Here is a 15,962-nt window from a genome sequence, read left to right as displayed (position 1 = left end):
CTTTCTGTGATTTCAACTGCTGAAACACCAAATTTCCCCCTTAGGGATCAACAAAGTACCTATCTTATCTTAGCTGTCACAGTACAACAGCTAATCGTCCACAAAGACTGTCCAGTCACCGGGACAGAACAGAACAGTTCTACTTATATACCCCCTCCCAGAGTTAACCCCAGTAGCCCCAACAACCTGCTACTCACCCCGTTGGGGCACAGTGTGGGGCAGACGGCCGACGCGTCTTTGATGTCCGAGAGTTTCTTCTTCTCCTCTAAGGCACACAGTCCTCCCTGGACTGCCTCGAACAGAACCGGGTTCAGGTCCCCATACTCCCCCGACGCCACCTCGATTACTATGAATTGAATGAATTGAATTAATGAGTGAGTGAGTGAGTGAATTATATTTTTGTGTCATGATATTCACTGTGGCCCATCCTAAAAGGCTATAAAACACAATGTTAATTGTGCTATAAAACACAATTGTGCTATAAAACACAATGCCCCCCCCCCCACACACACACACACAAAGTGCTGGTCAGTGTGAACTCACTGAAGTCTGCTGGGTTGTGGTAGGTGGGGCAGTGTAGTCCCAGGGTCTTCAGGTAGGGGATGAGGTATGGGACCGACCCCTTGTAGATACACTGACCCTGGCTCAGGATGTATAGCTGGGACAGACAGGACACACAGTCAGACACACACACACACACACACGCACACACACACACACACACACACACACAGAAAGACAGGAAGGCAGGCAGTCAGTCAGATAAACAGACCGACAGACAAACAGACATACAGACAGACAGACAGACAGACAGACAGACAGGGAGGGAGGCAGTCAGATAGACAGACACACACAGGAAGACTGGAAGCCAGGCAGACAGACAGGGAGGTTGGCAGACAGACAGGAAGGTTGGCAGACAGACAGAGGAAAGAAGGAAGCTTCAGAGACGTCATACATTCACGTTGCATCCAGAACAACTTCTATACTGGGAGCCAAGTGAAGCGAAATTTCCATAGAAGTGGCTCCCATGCACTTGCCATGAGAGCCCCCTGTGTGAGCTGTCTGACCACAGCCAGGGTGAGGGGGGTCTGACCACAGCCAGGGTGAGGAGGGTCTGACCACAGCCAGGGCGAGGAGGGTCTGACCACAGCCAGGGTGAGGGGGGTCTGACCACAGCCAGGGTGAGGAGGGTCTGACCACAGCCAGGGTGAGGAGGGTCTGACCACAGCCAGGGTGAGGAGGGTCTGACCACAGCCAGGGTGAGGGGGGTCTGACCACAGCCAGGGCGAGGAGGGTCTGACCACAGCCAGGGTGAGGAGGGTCTGACCACAGCCAGGGTGAGGAGGGTCTGACCACAGCCAGGGTGAGGGGGGTCTGACCACAGCCAGGGTGAGGGGGGTCAGTGCTGCGTACCTTGTCGAACATCTCAAAGAGCTTGGCGCTGGGCTGGTGGATGGTGCAGATGATGGTGCGCCCTCCCTGGGCCAGAGAACGCATCAGAGAGACCACCTGGTAACAGGACACACTGTCGAGACCACTGAGGGTTGAGAGAAAGAGAAGAGGGGGAGATAGAGAGAACGAGAGGGGCCAAAGGAGGGAGATACAGAGAAAGGGGGAGGGAGAGAAGGAGAGAATGATAGAGTGAGAAATGTGAAGCATCTCTGGCAGATAGCTCTGCTATGGTAGCAGTAGTAGTAGTGTTGCTGTGTTACACAGCACTTTGAGTTCCATGCATTGAACTACTATCCCAATATCCAGGCAACTAATAGCTGTAGCTGGACTCAACTGGATTGACGTCCTGGCTCCTGCAAGCCCTCCAGTCTGGAACAGAGTGTGTGTGTGTGTGTGTGTCTGGCTGTCTCTGTGCCATATCTGTCCCTCCCGGTGAACACTTTTATCTCTGCGTGACGTGTTCAGGCCAGTCAGTGTCACCTGGTGGGCTCATCAAAGAACATGACGGGGGGGTTGTTGACCAGCTCCAGGGCGATGGCCAGGCGTTTGCACTGCCCCCCCGACAGGGAGCTGGTTCGAGTGTGGGCGCACTCCTGCAGGCCCAGAGCGGTCAGGATCTCATTCACCTGGAGGGAGGTGCACACACGCACGCACGCACGCACGCACATGCACGCACACACACACACACACACACACATTTTCTACCATGACTAGAATATAATGAATATCTTTGGTGTTGGCAGTTTGTATGACAGTTGTATGACTCACCAGTTCTTTTTTCACTTCCATATTCTCACTCAGCTTCAAGTTTGCTGAAACCTGAAATTACACAACAGTATAATTATCCTAGTTTAGTACTTGCCTGCACTCTACCGAGTTGATTAGGGCTGTGTTCCGAATCACATACTTCCATACTATATGGTATGCTAAAAAAGGATGTAGTATGTCCCAATATATACTGTAGTATGTCACATGCAGTATGGCAAAAATACCAGGATGTCCTACTACATCCGGTCTTTTTCTGCAGTATGCAAGCCAGCAGACTTTTCTGGCTATTCTGACCCACAATCCATTGCACAGTGGAAATCCCGTGTGCAAGTCGCAACAGCTGTGGGCGAATGCTGCTTTATGGACTGCGACAGATGTGGGCAAATTTCAAGGCGCAATGTTATAACAAAGTGGTATGTCCCAATTGTATGCATACTACGTGCAAAGTACATACTATCTAGGGGCAGCCGTAGTACGTACTGGTAGTAAAAAGTAGAAGTACGCGAGGGGCAGCCGTAGTACGTACTGGTAGTAAAAAGTAGAAGTACGCGTTCCGGAACATAGCCTGATTCTGGTCTGGCACCGTGACATGACACAGCAGTTTCTCGGTTGAAAAATGATCGGTCCAATGAGTGCCGGGGGGGACTAATGATAACCAATCAGCGCCATGCACAGGGCTAATGCTGTTGTCAAGTCTCTGATTGGTTATGGAAAATAGAATACCCCTCCACTGCGGTTAGAGCAGAGGCAATGTCAGACTGAAGATGGAAATGGAGTGTAACAAGTTGACAATTCTGTCTGTTATCAGGCAACTACTCTACAGGAATGGACACACCATCCTCACTCACACTTCTATCTGTCAACAGTAGATGGCAGTCATGGACACAGCATTAGGCACATCTACACTGGCACCATCACACTGGTAAAGGAAACAATCACAGGTCTATATCCCAGTAAGGTCAAGATGTGTGTGTGTGCATGTGTAGTCTCGCATAGTCAGACCAATTTCCACACTTCGTTTTGTGCTGTGCCAGCACTCGAGAATGGTTGGGCTGCAACCCATTATCATTCTGGAATAGAGGGAAAAAATGCTGTATTTCTTTAAACCAATCACAATCATCTTAGGTGGCTCTAAGCTTGGCTATAACAGCTTCCACTCTTCTGGGAAAGCTTTCTACTAGATGTTGGAGTGTTTCTGTGGGAATTTTTGCCCATTCATCCAGAAGAACATTTGTGAGGTCAGACACTGATGTTGGACGAGAGGACCTAGCTCACGATCTCCGTTCTAGTTCATCCCAAAGGTGTTCAATGGGGTTGAGGTCAGGGCTCTGTGTGGGCCAGTCAAGTTGTTCCACACCAACCTCACCCAACCATGCCTCTATGGACCTTGCTTTATGCACTGGAGCACAGACATGCTGGAACAGAAAAGGGCCTTCCCCAAACTGTTCCCACAAAGTTGGAAGCATAGAATTGTCCAAAATGTCTTGGTATGCTGAAGCATTAACATTTCCCTTCACTGGAACTAAGGGGCCTAGGCCAACCCCCAAAAAACAACATTAGCCTATTCCTCCTCCGCCAAACACAGACTTGTCCATCAGACTGCCAGATAGAGAAGCGTGATTCGTCACTCCACAAAGCACGTTTCCACTGCTCCAGAGTCCAGTGGCGGCATGCTTTACAGCACTCCACCCGACGCTTGGCATTGCGCTTGGTGACATAAGGCTTGCATGCAGCTGTTCGGACATGAAAACCCATTTCATTAAGCTCCCGGCACACAGTTTTGGTGCTGATGTTAACGCCAGAGGAGGTTTGAAACACTGCCGTTATTGAGTCAGCAGAGTGTTAGCCTCAGAACTTGCGACCCTGCTCTGTAACTTTAGGTGGTCTGCCACTTTGTGGCTGAGTTGCTGTGGTTCCTAAACGCTTCCACATTGCAACCAAGCCAGGTCCAGCCTGGCTTATGTGCGTGGCTGGCTTGTTTCTGTTCAGGACTGGTAGGACGGAAGCTAGTCATGCCACTGAAATAGCTGTGAATTGAAATGACATGAAATCATGTCTAATAAATTGAGATAGGTATTGTCGCCTGGACACATCAGTTCCAATGCTTCCAATGCTAATCCAGCACAATAAGAGCGGGATAGTCAGTTAGCTCATGAGCTCACAACAACTAGCAGCAGCTTCCATAACATTAATGGTAGCGGTCAGTGGCTAAAGCAGTTACATTGATGATTCCTGTAATGTTAGCTATTTTGCTGCAATTGGTTCAACTTCTGTTTCTGGACAAAGGTAAGGGATAAACCCAGATAACACAAGGTTAGCGGACCTACAGCGGGTCCCCGATGGACGAGCTGGCGGACCTCCGGCCGAAACCGCTGGCGGGTTCCTGGCCATTTGCACATCGAATGGCAAGCAGACCTCCTGGGCATTATTCACGTCAGGGACAGCGGTCCGCTAGTCCGCTTCCCCACCGGGGCTTGAACCCCTGACCTTCCGCATGGGAGTCAGACACTTTATCCACTACACTACCAAGGATCTGGAAAGTGTGCAGTGTCATAGTGTATTTATTTTGGTGTAATGGGTAATTACTGAGATACCTATACTGTAGGTATAATTTCAAAACAGGAGTATTTCAAATGTTCAATTACTGCACATAAATTCATAAACTACTACATAAAATACATAAACTACTGCCTCTTGTGGTGGCAACATAGAACTGCAGGTCAACAACGGAACGGAGAGAAAGAGGGAAGGACGGAGGGAGGGAGAGAGTGACAACCAGACAAATGCTATCTATCGTGTGCTGGCTTACAGACACGCACAAAAAGGGGAGAGGAGAGTGAAAGGAGGGAGCGAGAGGGATGGAAAGGCCGAAAGTAAATGTAGGAATAAACCCACAAGCTAGCAGAGGAGTCGGACCCTTTATCCACTACACTACCTAGGAACTCAATAATGCGGGATGTCTGTGTATTTATTTTGGTGTGCTGGGACTACTGCCTCTTGTAGTGGCAACATAGAAATGCGGGTCAACAACAGGACAGAGGGAGGGAGGGAGGGAGGGAGGGAGTGACAACCTGACAATGCTATCTATGGTGCGCTGGCTTACAGCCACGCACAATAATACCACTTACAGTTGATCGTGGGATATCTAGGAGGGAAAACATTTCAGGAACTGACTTGTTGCAAAGGTGGCATCCTATTACAGTACCATGCTGGAATTCAGTGAACTCTTTAGAACCGCTCATTCCTTCACACATGTTTGTAGAGGCAGAGTGCACGACTGGGTGCTTTATTTCATACACCCCTGGCAATGGGACTGAATGAAACACCTGAATTCAATACTTTTGTCCATATAGCGTAGTCTGTGCCTGCTTGCCTGTGTGTGTGTGTGTGTGTGTGTGTGTGTGTGTGTGTGTGTGCTTGCTTACCTGTGTGTTGGTGTTTGTGTGTGTATGTGTGCGTGTGTGTGTGTGTGTGTGCGTGTGTGTGTGTGCGTGTGTGTGTGTGTGCGTGTGCGTGTGCGTATGTGTGTGTGCATGTGTGTGTGTGTGTGCGTCCTCACCATCATGGCCTCCCTGGTGGTGAGGTGTGGCAGCAGCATGTCGTCCTGCATGATGTAGCAGGACATCTTCCTGAAGGTGCGCAGCTCCCGCGGCTTCCCGTTCACCAGGACACAACCTTTCATCCCCGTCTCCCTGGAGGCCAGAGGACAGGACAGCGTTTAGCTCTTGAAGTCGTCTTGTCCCCTTGGATATTTGACCCTGTAACCTTTTAGCTGACCGTTGCCTGCTGCTCTGAAATGGCTCATAGGAACATCCCTCCCTCCTTGGGCCCAATAGCCCCAAATGATGATTGAGTGTTTCTCTTGTGTGCCTGGAATAATATCACCCCTCCTTTATTGCCCAACTTTGGAGCTGAGCTATCATCCACCAATAGGATACCGGTAAACACCTCCTCCCTATTTTTATATCAAGCTGTTGAGTAATCAGTACAAGCCTTTATAAGCTCAAAAATCAGTTGTTTGCAATCAACCCGGATGTTGCTTTGTCAATAAAACCAACATCATGTATTCAAGCCATTCTCTCGTCTGTTGGGTTCTTCATTAAAAGTATTTAATTGGTGTTTGGGAAACTACATCACTCTCTGTCTCACACACAGCTACCTGGGATGGTGCTCCCTCTTACCTACACATTCCTATTGACAACATGTATTGTTGGAAATAAATGTTCTTAGTAATGATTTTAAGTGCTACAGTATCCTCTGGGATTATCTTGGTATCATATTCCTTTGAGATGTTGTGCTTTTAAATTCCAAATGAAAATCAAATCAATAAGTCGCCATGGTAGCCTGGTATATGACGTGCTGTCTCTCTTTCAGTCTCACCTGTAACCAGCCAGAATATTCATCAGTGTGGACTTTCCGGACCCTGAGGGCCCCATGATGCCAATCAGCTCCCGGCTGCAGAACCGCCCAGACAGGCACTTCAGTAAGGCTTTAAACCCTGGGAGACACACACACACAGACACACACACACACACACACACACACACACACAGGCTCAGACAGATACTAAAAAGAGCCATGCTCATTCATCTTGTTTGTCGCCGTGCCCGGTGCTGGATGCTCATTGGGTGTTGTTGCGTTTCACTGTGTGTTATTGGGTGTCAGTGAGCATTACATAGAACAGCACAGCAAAGTCCATACATTTTCTATTGATTACATTGAAACAGTTATTGATTATTGATGAGGGATAGAGAGAGACAGAGAGACATAAAAAGACACACACACACACAGAGGTTAGTATCGGCTGGGTGTATATCCCCAGGTAAAAATAAGGGCTTTGAAGTCTCCAGTGTTTTTCAGCACTGAGCTATAAATCATGCACACACACACAGACACACACACACACACCAACCACACTTTTTTATTTTACTTTTATTTAACCATATAACATCAGCCTTCTACACAGAGAATTGGTTTGTCTGAGCTGTTGGGGTCGTCTAGAAGTGTAAGGAGTAGGCCTCCCTGGGGAGCTGTGGACAGTATTGATGACCAGGACTGTGGGATGTGTGATGATGTTCAATAGGTGCCGATGTGCGGTCAGTGACGGTCTTTATACGCATAGCTGACAAAGCATCACAGCTAACCAGAGTTTTAGGAACAAGCTTCCTTTAAAAGCATCCTGCAGTGACTGGGTACTTCATTGCTATTTCATTCAGCTGGGCAGCGAGCTGGCCTTAGCTCATGAATCTCCCCTCTTAGTGAATTAATATATTCATAGACACAAACCCCATTACCCAGGATGCACCTCAGGACTATTAACTCTGCTGGTGGTGAGCAGTGTATTCGGCCAGGGCAGGGTGGTGTATTTCAGACCTTGTTAGATTGATACTGGCTACCACCTACAGTACAGATGCTGTTAGTGCTGGTGTCCCTATCACTAACAGTCCCTCCATAGATCACCCTCGACCAGGACCAGGACCAGGACCAAGACCAGGACCAGGACCAGGACCAGGACCAGGACCAGGACCAGGACCAAGACCAAGACCAGGACCAGGACCAGGACCAGGACCAGGACCAGGACCAGGATCAAGACCAAGACCAAGACCAAGACCAAGACCAAGACCAAGACCAAGACCAAGACCAAGACCAAGACCAAGACCAAGGACTATTTTATGTGTTTGTGGGTGTCAACACATAAAGGAGTGTGTATTGATGGTCATCCTGCCTCCCCAGAGCAGCTGATAGATCAGCTTGGTGGACAGAGTCATTCAGAGACACGGACCACAGTTCACCAGCCTGTCTGCCTGCCATCATGTGCTCTGTTACACACACACCACGATAGCTCCACTACACAGAACACACCAGCACCATAGATCATAGCCCCACTGGACCCCACAGTGTTTCATCTGGGTGACAACACCACAAAATAAGACTCCTCTCTCCTCTCCTCTCCTCTCCTCTCCTCTCCTCTCCTCTCCTCTCCTCTCCTCTCCTCTCCTCTCCTCTCCTCTCCTCTCCTCTCCTCTCCTCTCCTCTCCTCTCCTCTCCTCTCCTCTCCTCTCCTCTGTAGCCTGTGTCTTATACATAATTGATGAGCTCAGCTGTCTTGTAAGCAGCTCTTACAGGAAACCCACAGGGCTCTAATACAGATGACACAGTCTAGACAGACAGAGACAGGCTTGTGAGCTGCCGTCCCTGTAGAGCATGTTTGTGTACTCCTTGTGCAAACCAGGGGCTTGACAGGGAATCACAGTGTATCGATTGTCATACAGCTGTTGTTGGAGAATGCCTGGGCTGGGGTGTACTACGGCCAAATTTCCTTCACTGCATTCAGATTTTATCTCCAGTCAACTGGCTCCAAGGACGTCGAGTCAAGTCAAGCCATGCTGCAATACGCCCCCTGTCTCCTCCCCTGTCTCCTGCTCTGTCTCCTGCTCTGTCTCCTGCTCTGTCTCCTCCCCTGTCTCCTACCCTCTCTCCTCCTCTGTCTCCTGCTCTGTAATCTCCCCTGTCTCCTGCTCTGTCTCCTCCCCTCTCTCCTCCCCTGTCTCCTGCTCTGTCTCCTCCCCTGTCTCCTGCTCTGTCCCCTCCCCTCTCTCCTCCCCTGTCTCCTGCTCTGTCTTCTGCTCTGTCTCCTCCCCTCTCTCCTCCCCTCTCTCCTCCTCTGTCTCCTGCTCTGTCTCCTCCCCTCTCTCCTCCCCTGTCTCCTGCTCTGACTTCTGCTCTGTCCCCTCCCCTCTCTCCTCCCCTGTCTCCTGCTCTGTCTTCTGCTCTGTCTCCTACCCTCTCTCCTCCCCTCTCTCCTCCTCTGTCTCCTGCTCTGTCTCCTCCCCTGTCTCCTGCTCTGTCTCCTCCCCTCTCTCCTCCCCTGTCTCCTGCTCTGACTTCTGCTCTGTCTCCTCCCCTCTCTCCTCCCCTGTCTCCTGCTCTGTCTCCTCCCCTCTCTCCTCCCCTGTCTCCTGCTCTGTCTTCTGCTCTGTCTCCTACCCTCTCTCCTCCCCTCTCTCCTCCTCTGTCTCCTGCTCTGTCTCCTCCCCTGTCTCCTGCTCTGTCTCCTCCCCTCTCTCCTCCCCTGTCTCCTGCTCTGTCTCCTCCCCTCTCTCCTCCTCTGTCTCCTGCTCTGTCTCCTCCCCTCTCTCCTCCTCTGTCTCCTGCTCTGTCTCCTCCCCTCTCTCCTCCCCTGTCTCCTGCTCTGTCTCCTCCCTTGTCTCCTGCTCTGTCTACTGCTCTGTCTCCTCCCCTCTATCCTCCTCTGTCTCCTCCCCTGTCTCCTGCTCTCTCTCCTCCCCTGTCGCCTGCTCTGTCTCCTCCCCTCTCTCCTCCTCTGTCTCCTCCCCTGTCTCCTGCTCCTCCTCTGTCATTATGAGAAAGATCTTCTGTCTGGAATCTGGAATCTACTCAAGACCAGTCATACCTGCCTACCATGATGACCAGTTATATTGTAAAAGGCTACCATGGCAACCAGTCATACCTGCCTACCATAACGACCAGTTACACTGTACCAGGCTACAATGGCGACCAGTGATATCTCCTTACTATGGCAACCAGTCATACCTGGCTGCCATGGCGACCGCTTATACCAGGATACCATGGCGACTAGTCATATCTGCCTACCATGGCAACTGGCCATACTGTACCTGGCTACCATGGCGACCAGCTATACCTAGCGACAAGTTATACCTGACCAATGACCATGGCGGCATTACTCCTATTGGAAGATGGATTAGGAAGGAAATAGAGCCAATCAACAGAACACACCACTACAGGGAGGGAGAGAGAGAGAGAGAGAGAGAGAGAGAAGGAGAGAGAGAGAGAGAGAAGGAGAGATAGAGAGAGAGAGAGAGAGACACACACACACATATACACACAAATAGAGGGACGGAGAGAGAAAGGGAGGGATTAATGAAAGTAAGATGAAGGAGGAGATAGAGAGAGGGGGATGAGAGAGAAAGAGATTATAACTCCTCGTCAAGGGCACGTCTTATCCGAGAGACTAACAGAAATTTGAGATGGAAGAAAAGGACCTTGGATTACTTCTTAAGCCTTTAATTCAGGCCAAGCGTTGTATTCGTTTCACACAATACTACTGGTGGGGATCTAGAGGTGACTAGGTTCAGTACACCTCCAGTAGCCTACCCCAGCCCTGCTACAAAGGCTGTGGTGGTTGAGGTCAGACAGGCCAGTCTGGTGGTTGAGGACAGACACGTCAGTCTAGTGATTGAGGTCAAACAGGCCAGTCTGGTGGTTGAGGTCAGACATGTCAGTCTGGTGGCTGTGGACAGACAGATCAGTCTAGTGTCTGAGGACAGACTGGCCTGTTTGACCTCAATCACTAGACTGGCCAGTCTGTCCTCAGAGTCAGCAGGTGGTGGCTGAGAACAGACAGGTCAGTCTGGTGGTGAATCATTTACTGTCCTCTGTGAGAGAAATTACCGTCACAACTGTCCTCCCACCAGGGTGCTCACAGCTACCCGCACTGCTGCTGGGGCCCCGGCGTCAGCCATTAAACCCCTGGAACTTGTCCAGAAAGCTGCTGCTTGCTTGGTGTTCAACCACCCCAAGTTCTCCCACACAACTTCTCCGTTCCCTACACTGACTCCCTGTAGCAGCTTGCATCCGGTTCAAAACTCTGGTGCTAGCCTACAGGGCAATGAAAGGAACAGCTCCCTCCTACCTCCAGGCCATGGTCAAAACCTATACCCCCTCCGGACCACTACACTCTGCCCAGCAGTGGTGGAATGCACTGGCCACTAACATCAGGACAGCAAAGTCCCACCACCAGAGGGGGGTGCTTGTGTGAAAAATATCACTCCAAACTTTTGGTCAAACTTGGCAGCCCTGCTCCTGGATACGACCTAGCATTGGCGATTTTATAGGGGGGGCAGGGGGGGCAAGTGCCCCCCCTGATTGGACAGCCCAACTCTTGCTCAGATTCTTAAAAAAAAACAAAAAAAAAACTTTTAAAAAAAATGTTTTACTAATTAACACAATTATTAAATACATAATTGTGGTTTGTACCAGTTTGTGTTAGATCATCATTAATTTTAAAAGTGTATTTATTACTTAAACTAGGCTACCTTTAAAAATATATATATTCATAATCCACTAATGGCACAACTCGTCCGTCGAAAAAAATGAGATCTGACTGTACTGCTCAGTGCTCAACAAGCTACAACTAGCCAACCTGCTCATAATGGCAAAAAGAGCTATAAAAACAATTTACCACTTCTTCATAAAATAAAATAAAATCTGGCAATGCTAATGAAGAAGCTACCACTCGAAATGACAGCGCAGCAGGTGCAATCGAATGCAGAAGTGCTCCAGAGGCTATCGGAGCTAGCACTAGCACTAGCAACATCACCATCGGCGAGGAAGCTAGCACCAGCAGACAGTTGCAGTTTGATGTTGGGTATGGCCTAGTGCTCGGTCATAAAGTCATATTGACATGCTCGTGGTGTCTAGATGAAGTTTGATGCGTTGTACATATTGAATTGTCATACGGATTTCTTATTAGCATACTGTTCACAACTGGTATTCTTTGTAAATAGATGGGACGAGACGGCAGAACTGTTTTTTTTTTTTTCTCACGTCAAAATGTTGCCCCCCCTACTCTCAGAGGGTAAAATCACCTATGCGACCTAGTAACCCAAAGAATGAGCCTATAGCAACCCAAACTAGCTAATCCCATTAGCCTACTGTACCTGATATTGCTAGCTAGCCATGAGCGAAGGGTAGGCTACTGCATATTTGCTGTGCAACATATCAATCTTCCAGTAACTAAATCTAGTTACCAACAAACTATAGCCAGGCACCTAATTGTCCCCAAATCCAAAACGTTTTTTTTCAGGTCGTGGTATAACCTATCACTGACAGTCGTAGCTACAAGTAACGTTAGCTACGTTCATTGCGAGTTGAATTGCGAGGACGGGATGTGTCATCATAAGTGGAAGGTATTAAAGCCAGAGATTGCCTCTTTACATGATACATCTGTAGTTCTATCTCTGTCTTGGAAAAAGAATAATCGCCAAAAGAATAATAATGTGTGCATCGCAGGAGAATAATGTGCTTCATTCATGTGTTTGATGCAAGCGCACTCTGAAGTGGACTCAACAGGCTCATACTGCTAGACAGGGAACTCCGAAAAAGTCGCGGCATATAATTAGGAACTGACCACATACTGGGAATCTACATGGTTACTTTCTTGCCTGGAACAACATTAAAACGTAGTAAAGTGACATATTTACAGTCGTAAGCCAAGATTAAAAGGCTGTTTCATTGTAATGCTGAGATGTGAAAGATAACTGAGGCTCCGTGCATCTGTCGAGAAATAATGCACACCCCTCCAGCCAATCAGAATCGAGTATTCGCCCAGGCCATGGTATAATTGATTGTAATGTCATGTAAAAATGTAGTATGTGTGTGTGTGTGTGTGTGTGTGTGTCCCTGCCTCACCTCTCCTCCTCCAGCAGGGCCCCTCTTGGATGGTGTAGGAGAGGTCTGTGAACTCCAGGTCCACGGCCGAACGCTTGGGCAGGTGTGAGAAGCGCTGGGCCTCCGTGATGTGGTTCTCCACCTTCTTCAGGTGGGTCAGCTTGGGGGCCTCCTGCGGCCCCCCGGCCCCGTTGCACACCGGGGCCTCGCCGTTGCACACGCCCTCCTCCATGGGGATGCAGACCGCCTCCCCAGGCTCCCCGGAGCTCTCTGCTGTCCTGTCTGCCATGCCTAAGGTCTGGGGGGTGAGGGAGGGGTGAGGGCAGAGATGAGCGGAGGGAGTGTGTGTGGGGGGGGGTTCTTAACTCCCACGACCAGGCTCCCTGGGACCAGCAGCAGAAGAGCAGCAGAGACAAGAGTAGGCATCGTGAAAACCATCATGTCTGTCTGTCTGTCTCTGTGTCTGTCGGTCCGTCTCTGAGTCTGTGTATCTGTGTGTGTGTGTGCATGCATGTGTGTGTGTGTGTGTCCACCTACTGTGAGAAGTGTAGAGTGGTCCTCTGCTCACTCTCTATCACTCTCTATGTTTTATACTCCACCTTCAGCACTCTCATACCTGAGCTCATTGTACTACCACTGGAAACACAATGGCAATGCTTCATGAGTGATAATGATATACAATCGAACTCTTTCAAGTTCTGCCAAACTGAACATTTAGTCTGAGTCATGTGTTTGACCACCATCGGTGTGACCTCTCTTAACCCTCTAGAACACGGGGATTGTCAGGTAACTCGCGGCCAAGCAGGACACAGGTTCTGGAGAATGGCACAACAATTTGTTTTGAAAAGAACTAGCCGAGTAGAAGGCACGCTGCTTGGTTTGTCTCTTTTGTGGCACAGGAAATCAATACCCGATTCCAAAGAAAAAAAGTCCATTCCCGCACACTCTATCACTTCTACCTTGATTTATTTTAAAAAGTTGGCCTTTCAGTCACCTTTCTCAAGAAACATCACTCAGAAAGTGACAAAGTGCTTAGATACAGCCAACAATTGCACAATAGTCCACTGGCTCTGTTGGAGGTGTGTCCATGGTCCCACCCAATGGCTCGTCCATTCAACATCTCCCCAAGGGAAGAGAACTGCACAGAAAGCTTTCGAAAATCATAGACCGACTCTACACATGACTGAAGGTGATAGCTAAGCTACAGCTATAAAGGTCAACTCCATGTCCTATTGTTCTTGTTCTAGCACGAACAAGAGCTTACTGAGTGACAGGCTACTTACTGTACAGTAGCTGTATGTTACTGTATGTAGTGTGTTATCACCTGTGTTCTACTGTGCCATATGACACAGGACTTAGACAGAGAACAGACTGTAGCAGCCCTACTAACACAATCAGGTTGCAGCAATGTTGCAGCAACGTGCAATTTAGACTTTTGTATGGTCCACTCAATGTCAAGTTAAACGTGCATGCAACGCAAATGCGGTATCTGCACACAAGTTGCTGCAACGTGCAGGTCCAACGTGCCCACAACATGCCTGCAATGTGCACACAACATTGTGATTTCCGTGATGATTTCGATGTATATTTCGCACGTTTTGTCGCTGTTGTGGCAACGTGGACAGGAAGTAACGTAGTCGTACCTGGCTGCAACGTTGTATACACGTCTATATACACTGCTGACAGCAGAGGACACAGACAGATCAGACAGAACAGACTGTAGAGGACAGACACACCAGAGGACACAGACAGAACAGACAGAGGACTGAAGCAGAGGACACAGAATAGACAAAGTACAGCTGGTTGGCTTGTCCTTGTCCTTCCTTCTTAAATCCACACACACACACACACACACACACACACACACACACACACACACACACACCATGATACTCATATCTTGTACTGTACATATGAAAAATAAAGATCCTTGACACAGTAAGATAATCGACATAACTGAATGGCTCGCCACATCTTTCAGCTGTGACCAGGATGTAGTCGTCTACACCTGGACTAAGCCTGAGCTGAGCAGCTCCAGATCAGCCCTCACTCAGCCAACCTGCGCTCAACCTGCCCCTCTGGCATCCCGTCATTACAGCGTGACACACATAATACACATTCCTACAGTATGTACAGTATGTGACAGACAGACTGACAGACAGACAGACAGCCCCCTCACCCTAACCCGAGTCCATATCCTTTTCCTACCCCCACCCTACCCCAACCCCTGCCTCTATCTGAGCCCAGGCACACTCACGCACACACAGACACACACCAGTGTTTGCCATACCTCTCCCATGATGCTCTTAGCCTTTCTTGCTCTGAAATTTTAATTTAATGTAATGTATTGCTCTATAAATGTTCTTAGCCGTTAGACAAATATATTCCAGGAGCTTGCTCCAGGTTGCCTGTTTTAATATCTGTGTTGCTTTTATGGCTCTGTGTGCTACTAACCCTGTTCTGCCTCCCCTCTCCCTAGTGCCTCTCTCTCTCCCTCCTATCTTCTAACCAGGTCCAGTGGATGCCCCACTGTCACCAGCAGACCTCCCGGAGTCTGATAGATACCCCTGTGTCTGCTGTGGATGTCGTAGCATTTAGTTAACACACACACACATACACACAGACATATACCAGTCCACTTCCGGCTTTAGGCCTGGACCTGGGCCCAGATCCCCTTCCCCTCACCCTAACCCGAGTCCGTTTCCCATTCCTAGCCCCTCCCTACCCCAACCCCTGCCTCTATCTGGGCCCAGGCACATCCATGCACACAGACATACACCAGTGTTTGCCATGTCTCTCCTATGATGTTTTTAGCCTCTCTTACTCTGAAAATGTAATTTAATGTAATTTATTGCTTTATAAATGTTCTTAGCCGGTAGACAAACATACTCCAGGAGCTTGCTCGATCGCCTTGTTGTGAGGGGGTCAGGGAAGAATTTTTACAGCTCACTTATCTGGCCCCCGGGTGATACTGTTTTTTTGCTTCCCTCTGGAATATGTAGGGGTGGGTCGTATGCCCACCTCCCTTGTTCTCTGTAAAGCGCATTGTGTTGCCTCTGGGTATGAAATGCGCTATATAAATAAAGCTTTGATTGACTGATTGATTGATTGATTGAAACAGACAGGCAGACAGACAGACAGACAGACAGGCAGGCAGACGGACGGACGGACGGACGGACGGACGGATGGACGGACTGTTGTAGACAGGGGTAGCAGTAGTGAGACGCAGGCTACGGGTAGGAGCGGTAGCGAGGAGAGATTTTCATCGGAGCAGCCAGATTCTGCTGATTCAGACAGCAGAGCTAGCACCA

At 49.1% G+C, this 15,962-nt stretch overlaps 1 protein-coding gene across 1 annotated transcript in view; it reads right to left on the bottom strand.

Annotated features, from left to right (window-relative positions):
- LOC311329767 (NLR family member X1-like) overlaps positions 1-12,940 on the bottom strand; it is a gene marked incomplete at both ends in the record, with an annotated part of 37,693 nt that extends 24,753 nt beyond the window's left edge. The window contains 8 exons of the mRNA XM_084461681.1: positions 198-346; positions 544-658; positions 1,414-1,537; positions 1,933-2,078; positions 2,221-2,271; positions 5,780-5,912; positions 6,601-6,718; positions 12,673-12,940. Of these exons, the coding sequence (XP_084317807.1) occupies positions 198-346; positions 544-658; positions 1,414-1,537; positions 1,933-2,078; positions 2,221-2,271; positions 5,780-5,912; positions 6,601-6,718; positions 12,673-12,940 (1,104 nt within the window). The remainder of the gene's footprint in view (positions 1-197; positions 347-543; positions 659-1,413; positions 1,538-1,932; positions 2,079-2,220; positions 2,272-5,779; positions 5,913-6,600; positions 6,719-12,672) is intronic.
- Positions 12,941-15,962: the final 3,022 nt, after the last annotated feature.

This window comes from Borostomias antarcticus, assembly GCF_949987555.1.
Source record: "Borostomias antarcticus genome assembly, chromosome: 1".
In the NCBI taxonomy this organism is placed as follows: domain Eukaryota; kingdom Metazoa; phylum Chordata; class Actinopteri; order Stomiiformes; family Stomiidae; genus Borostomias; species Borostomias antarcticus.
This window is presented reverse-complemented; position numbering and strand designations above follow the sequence as displayed.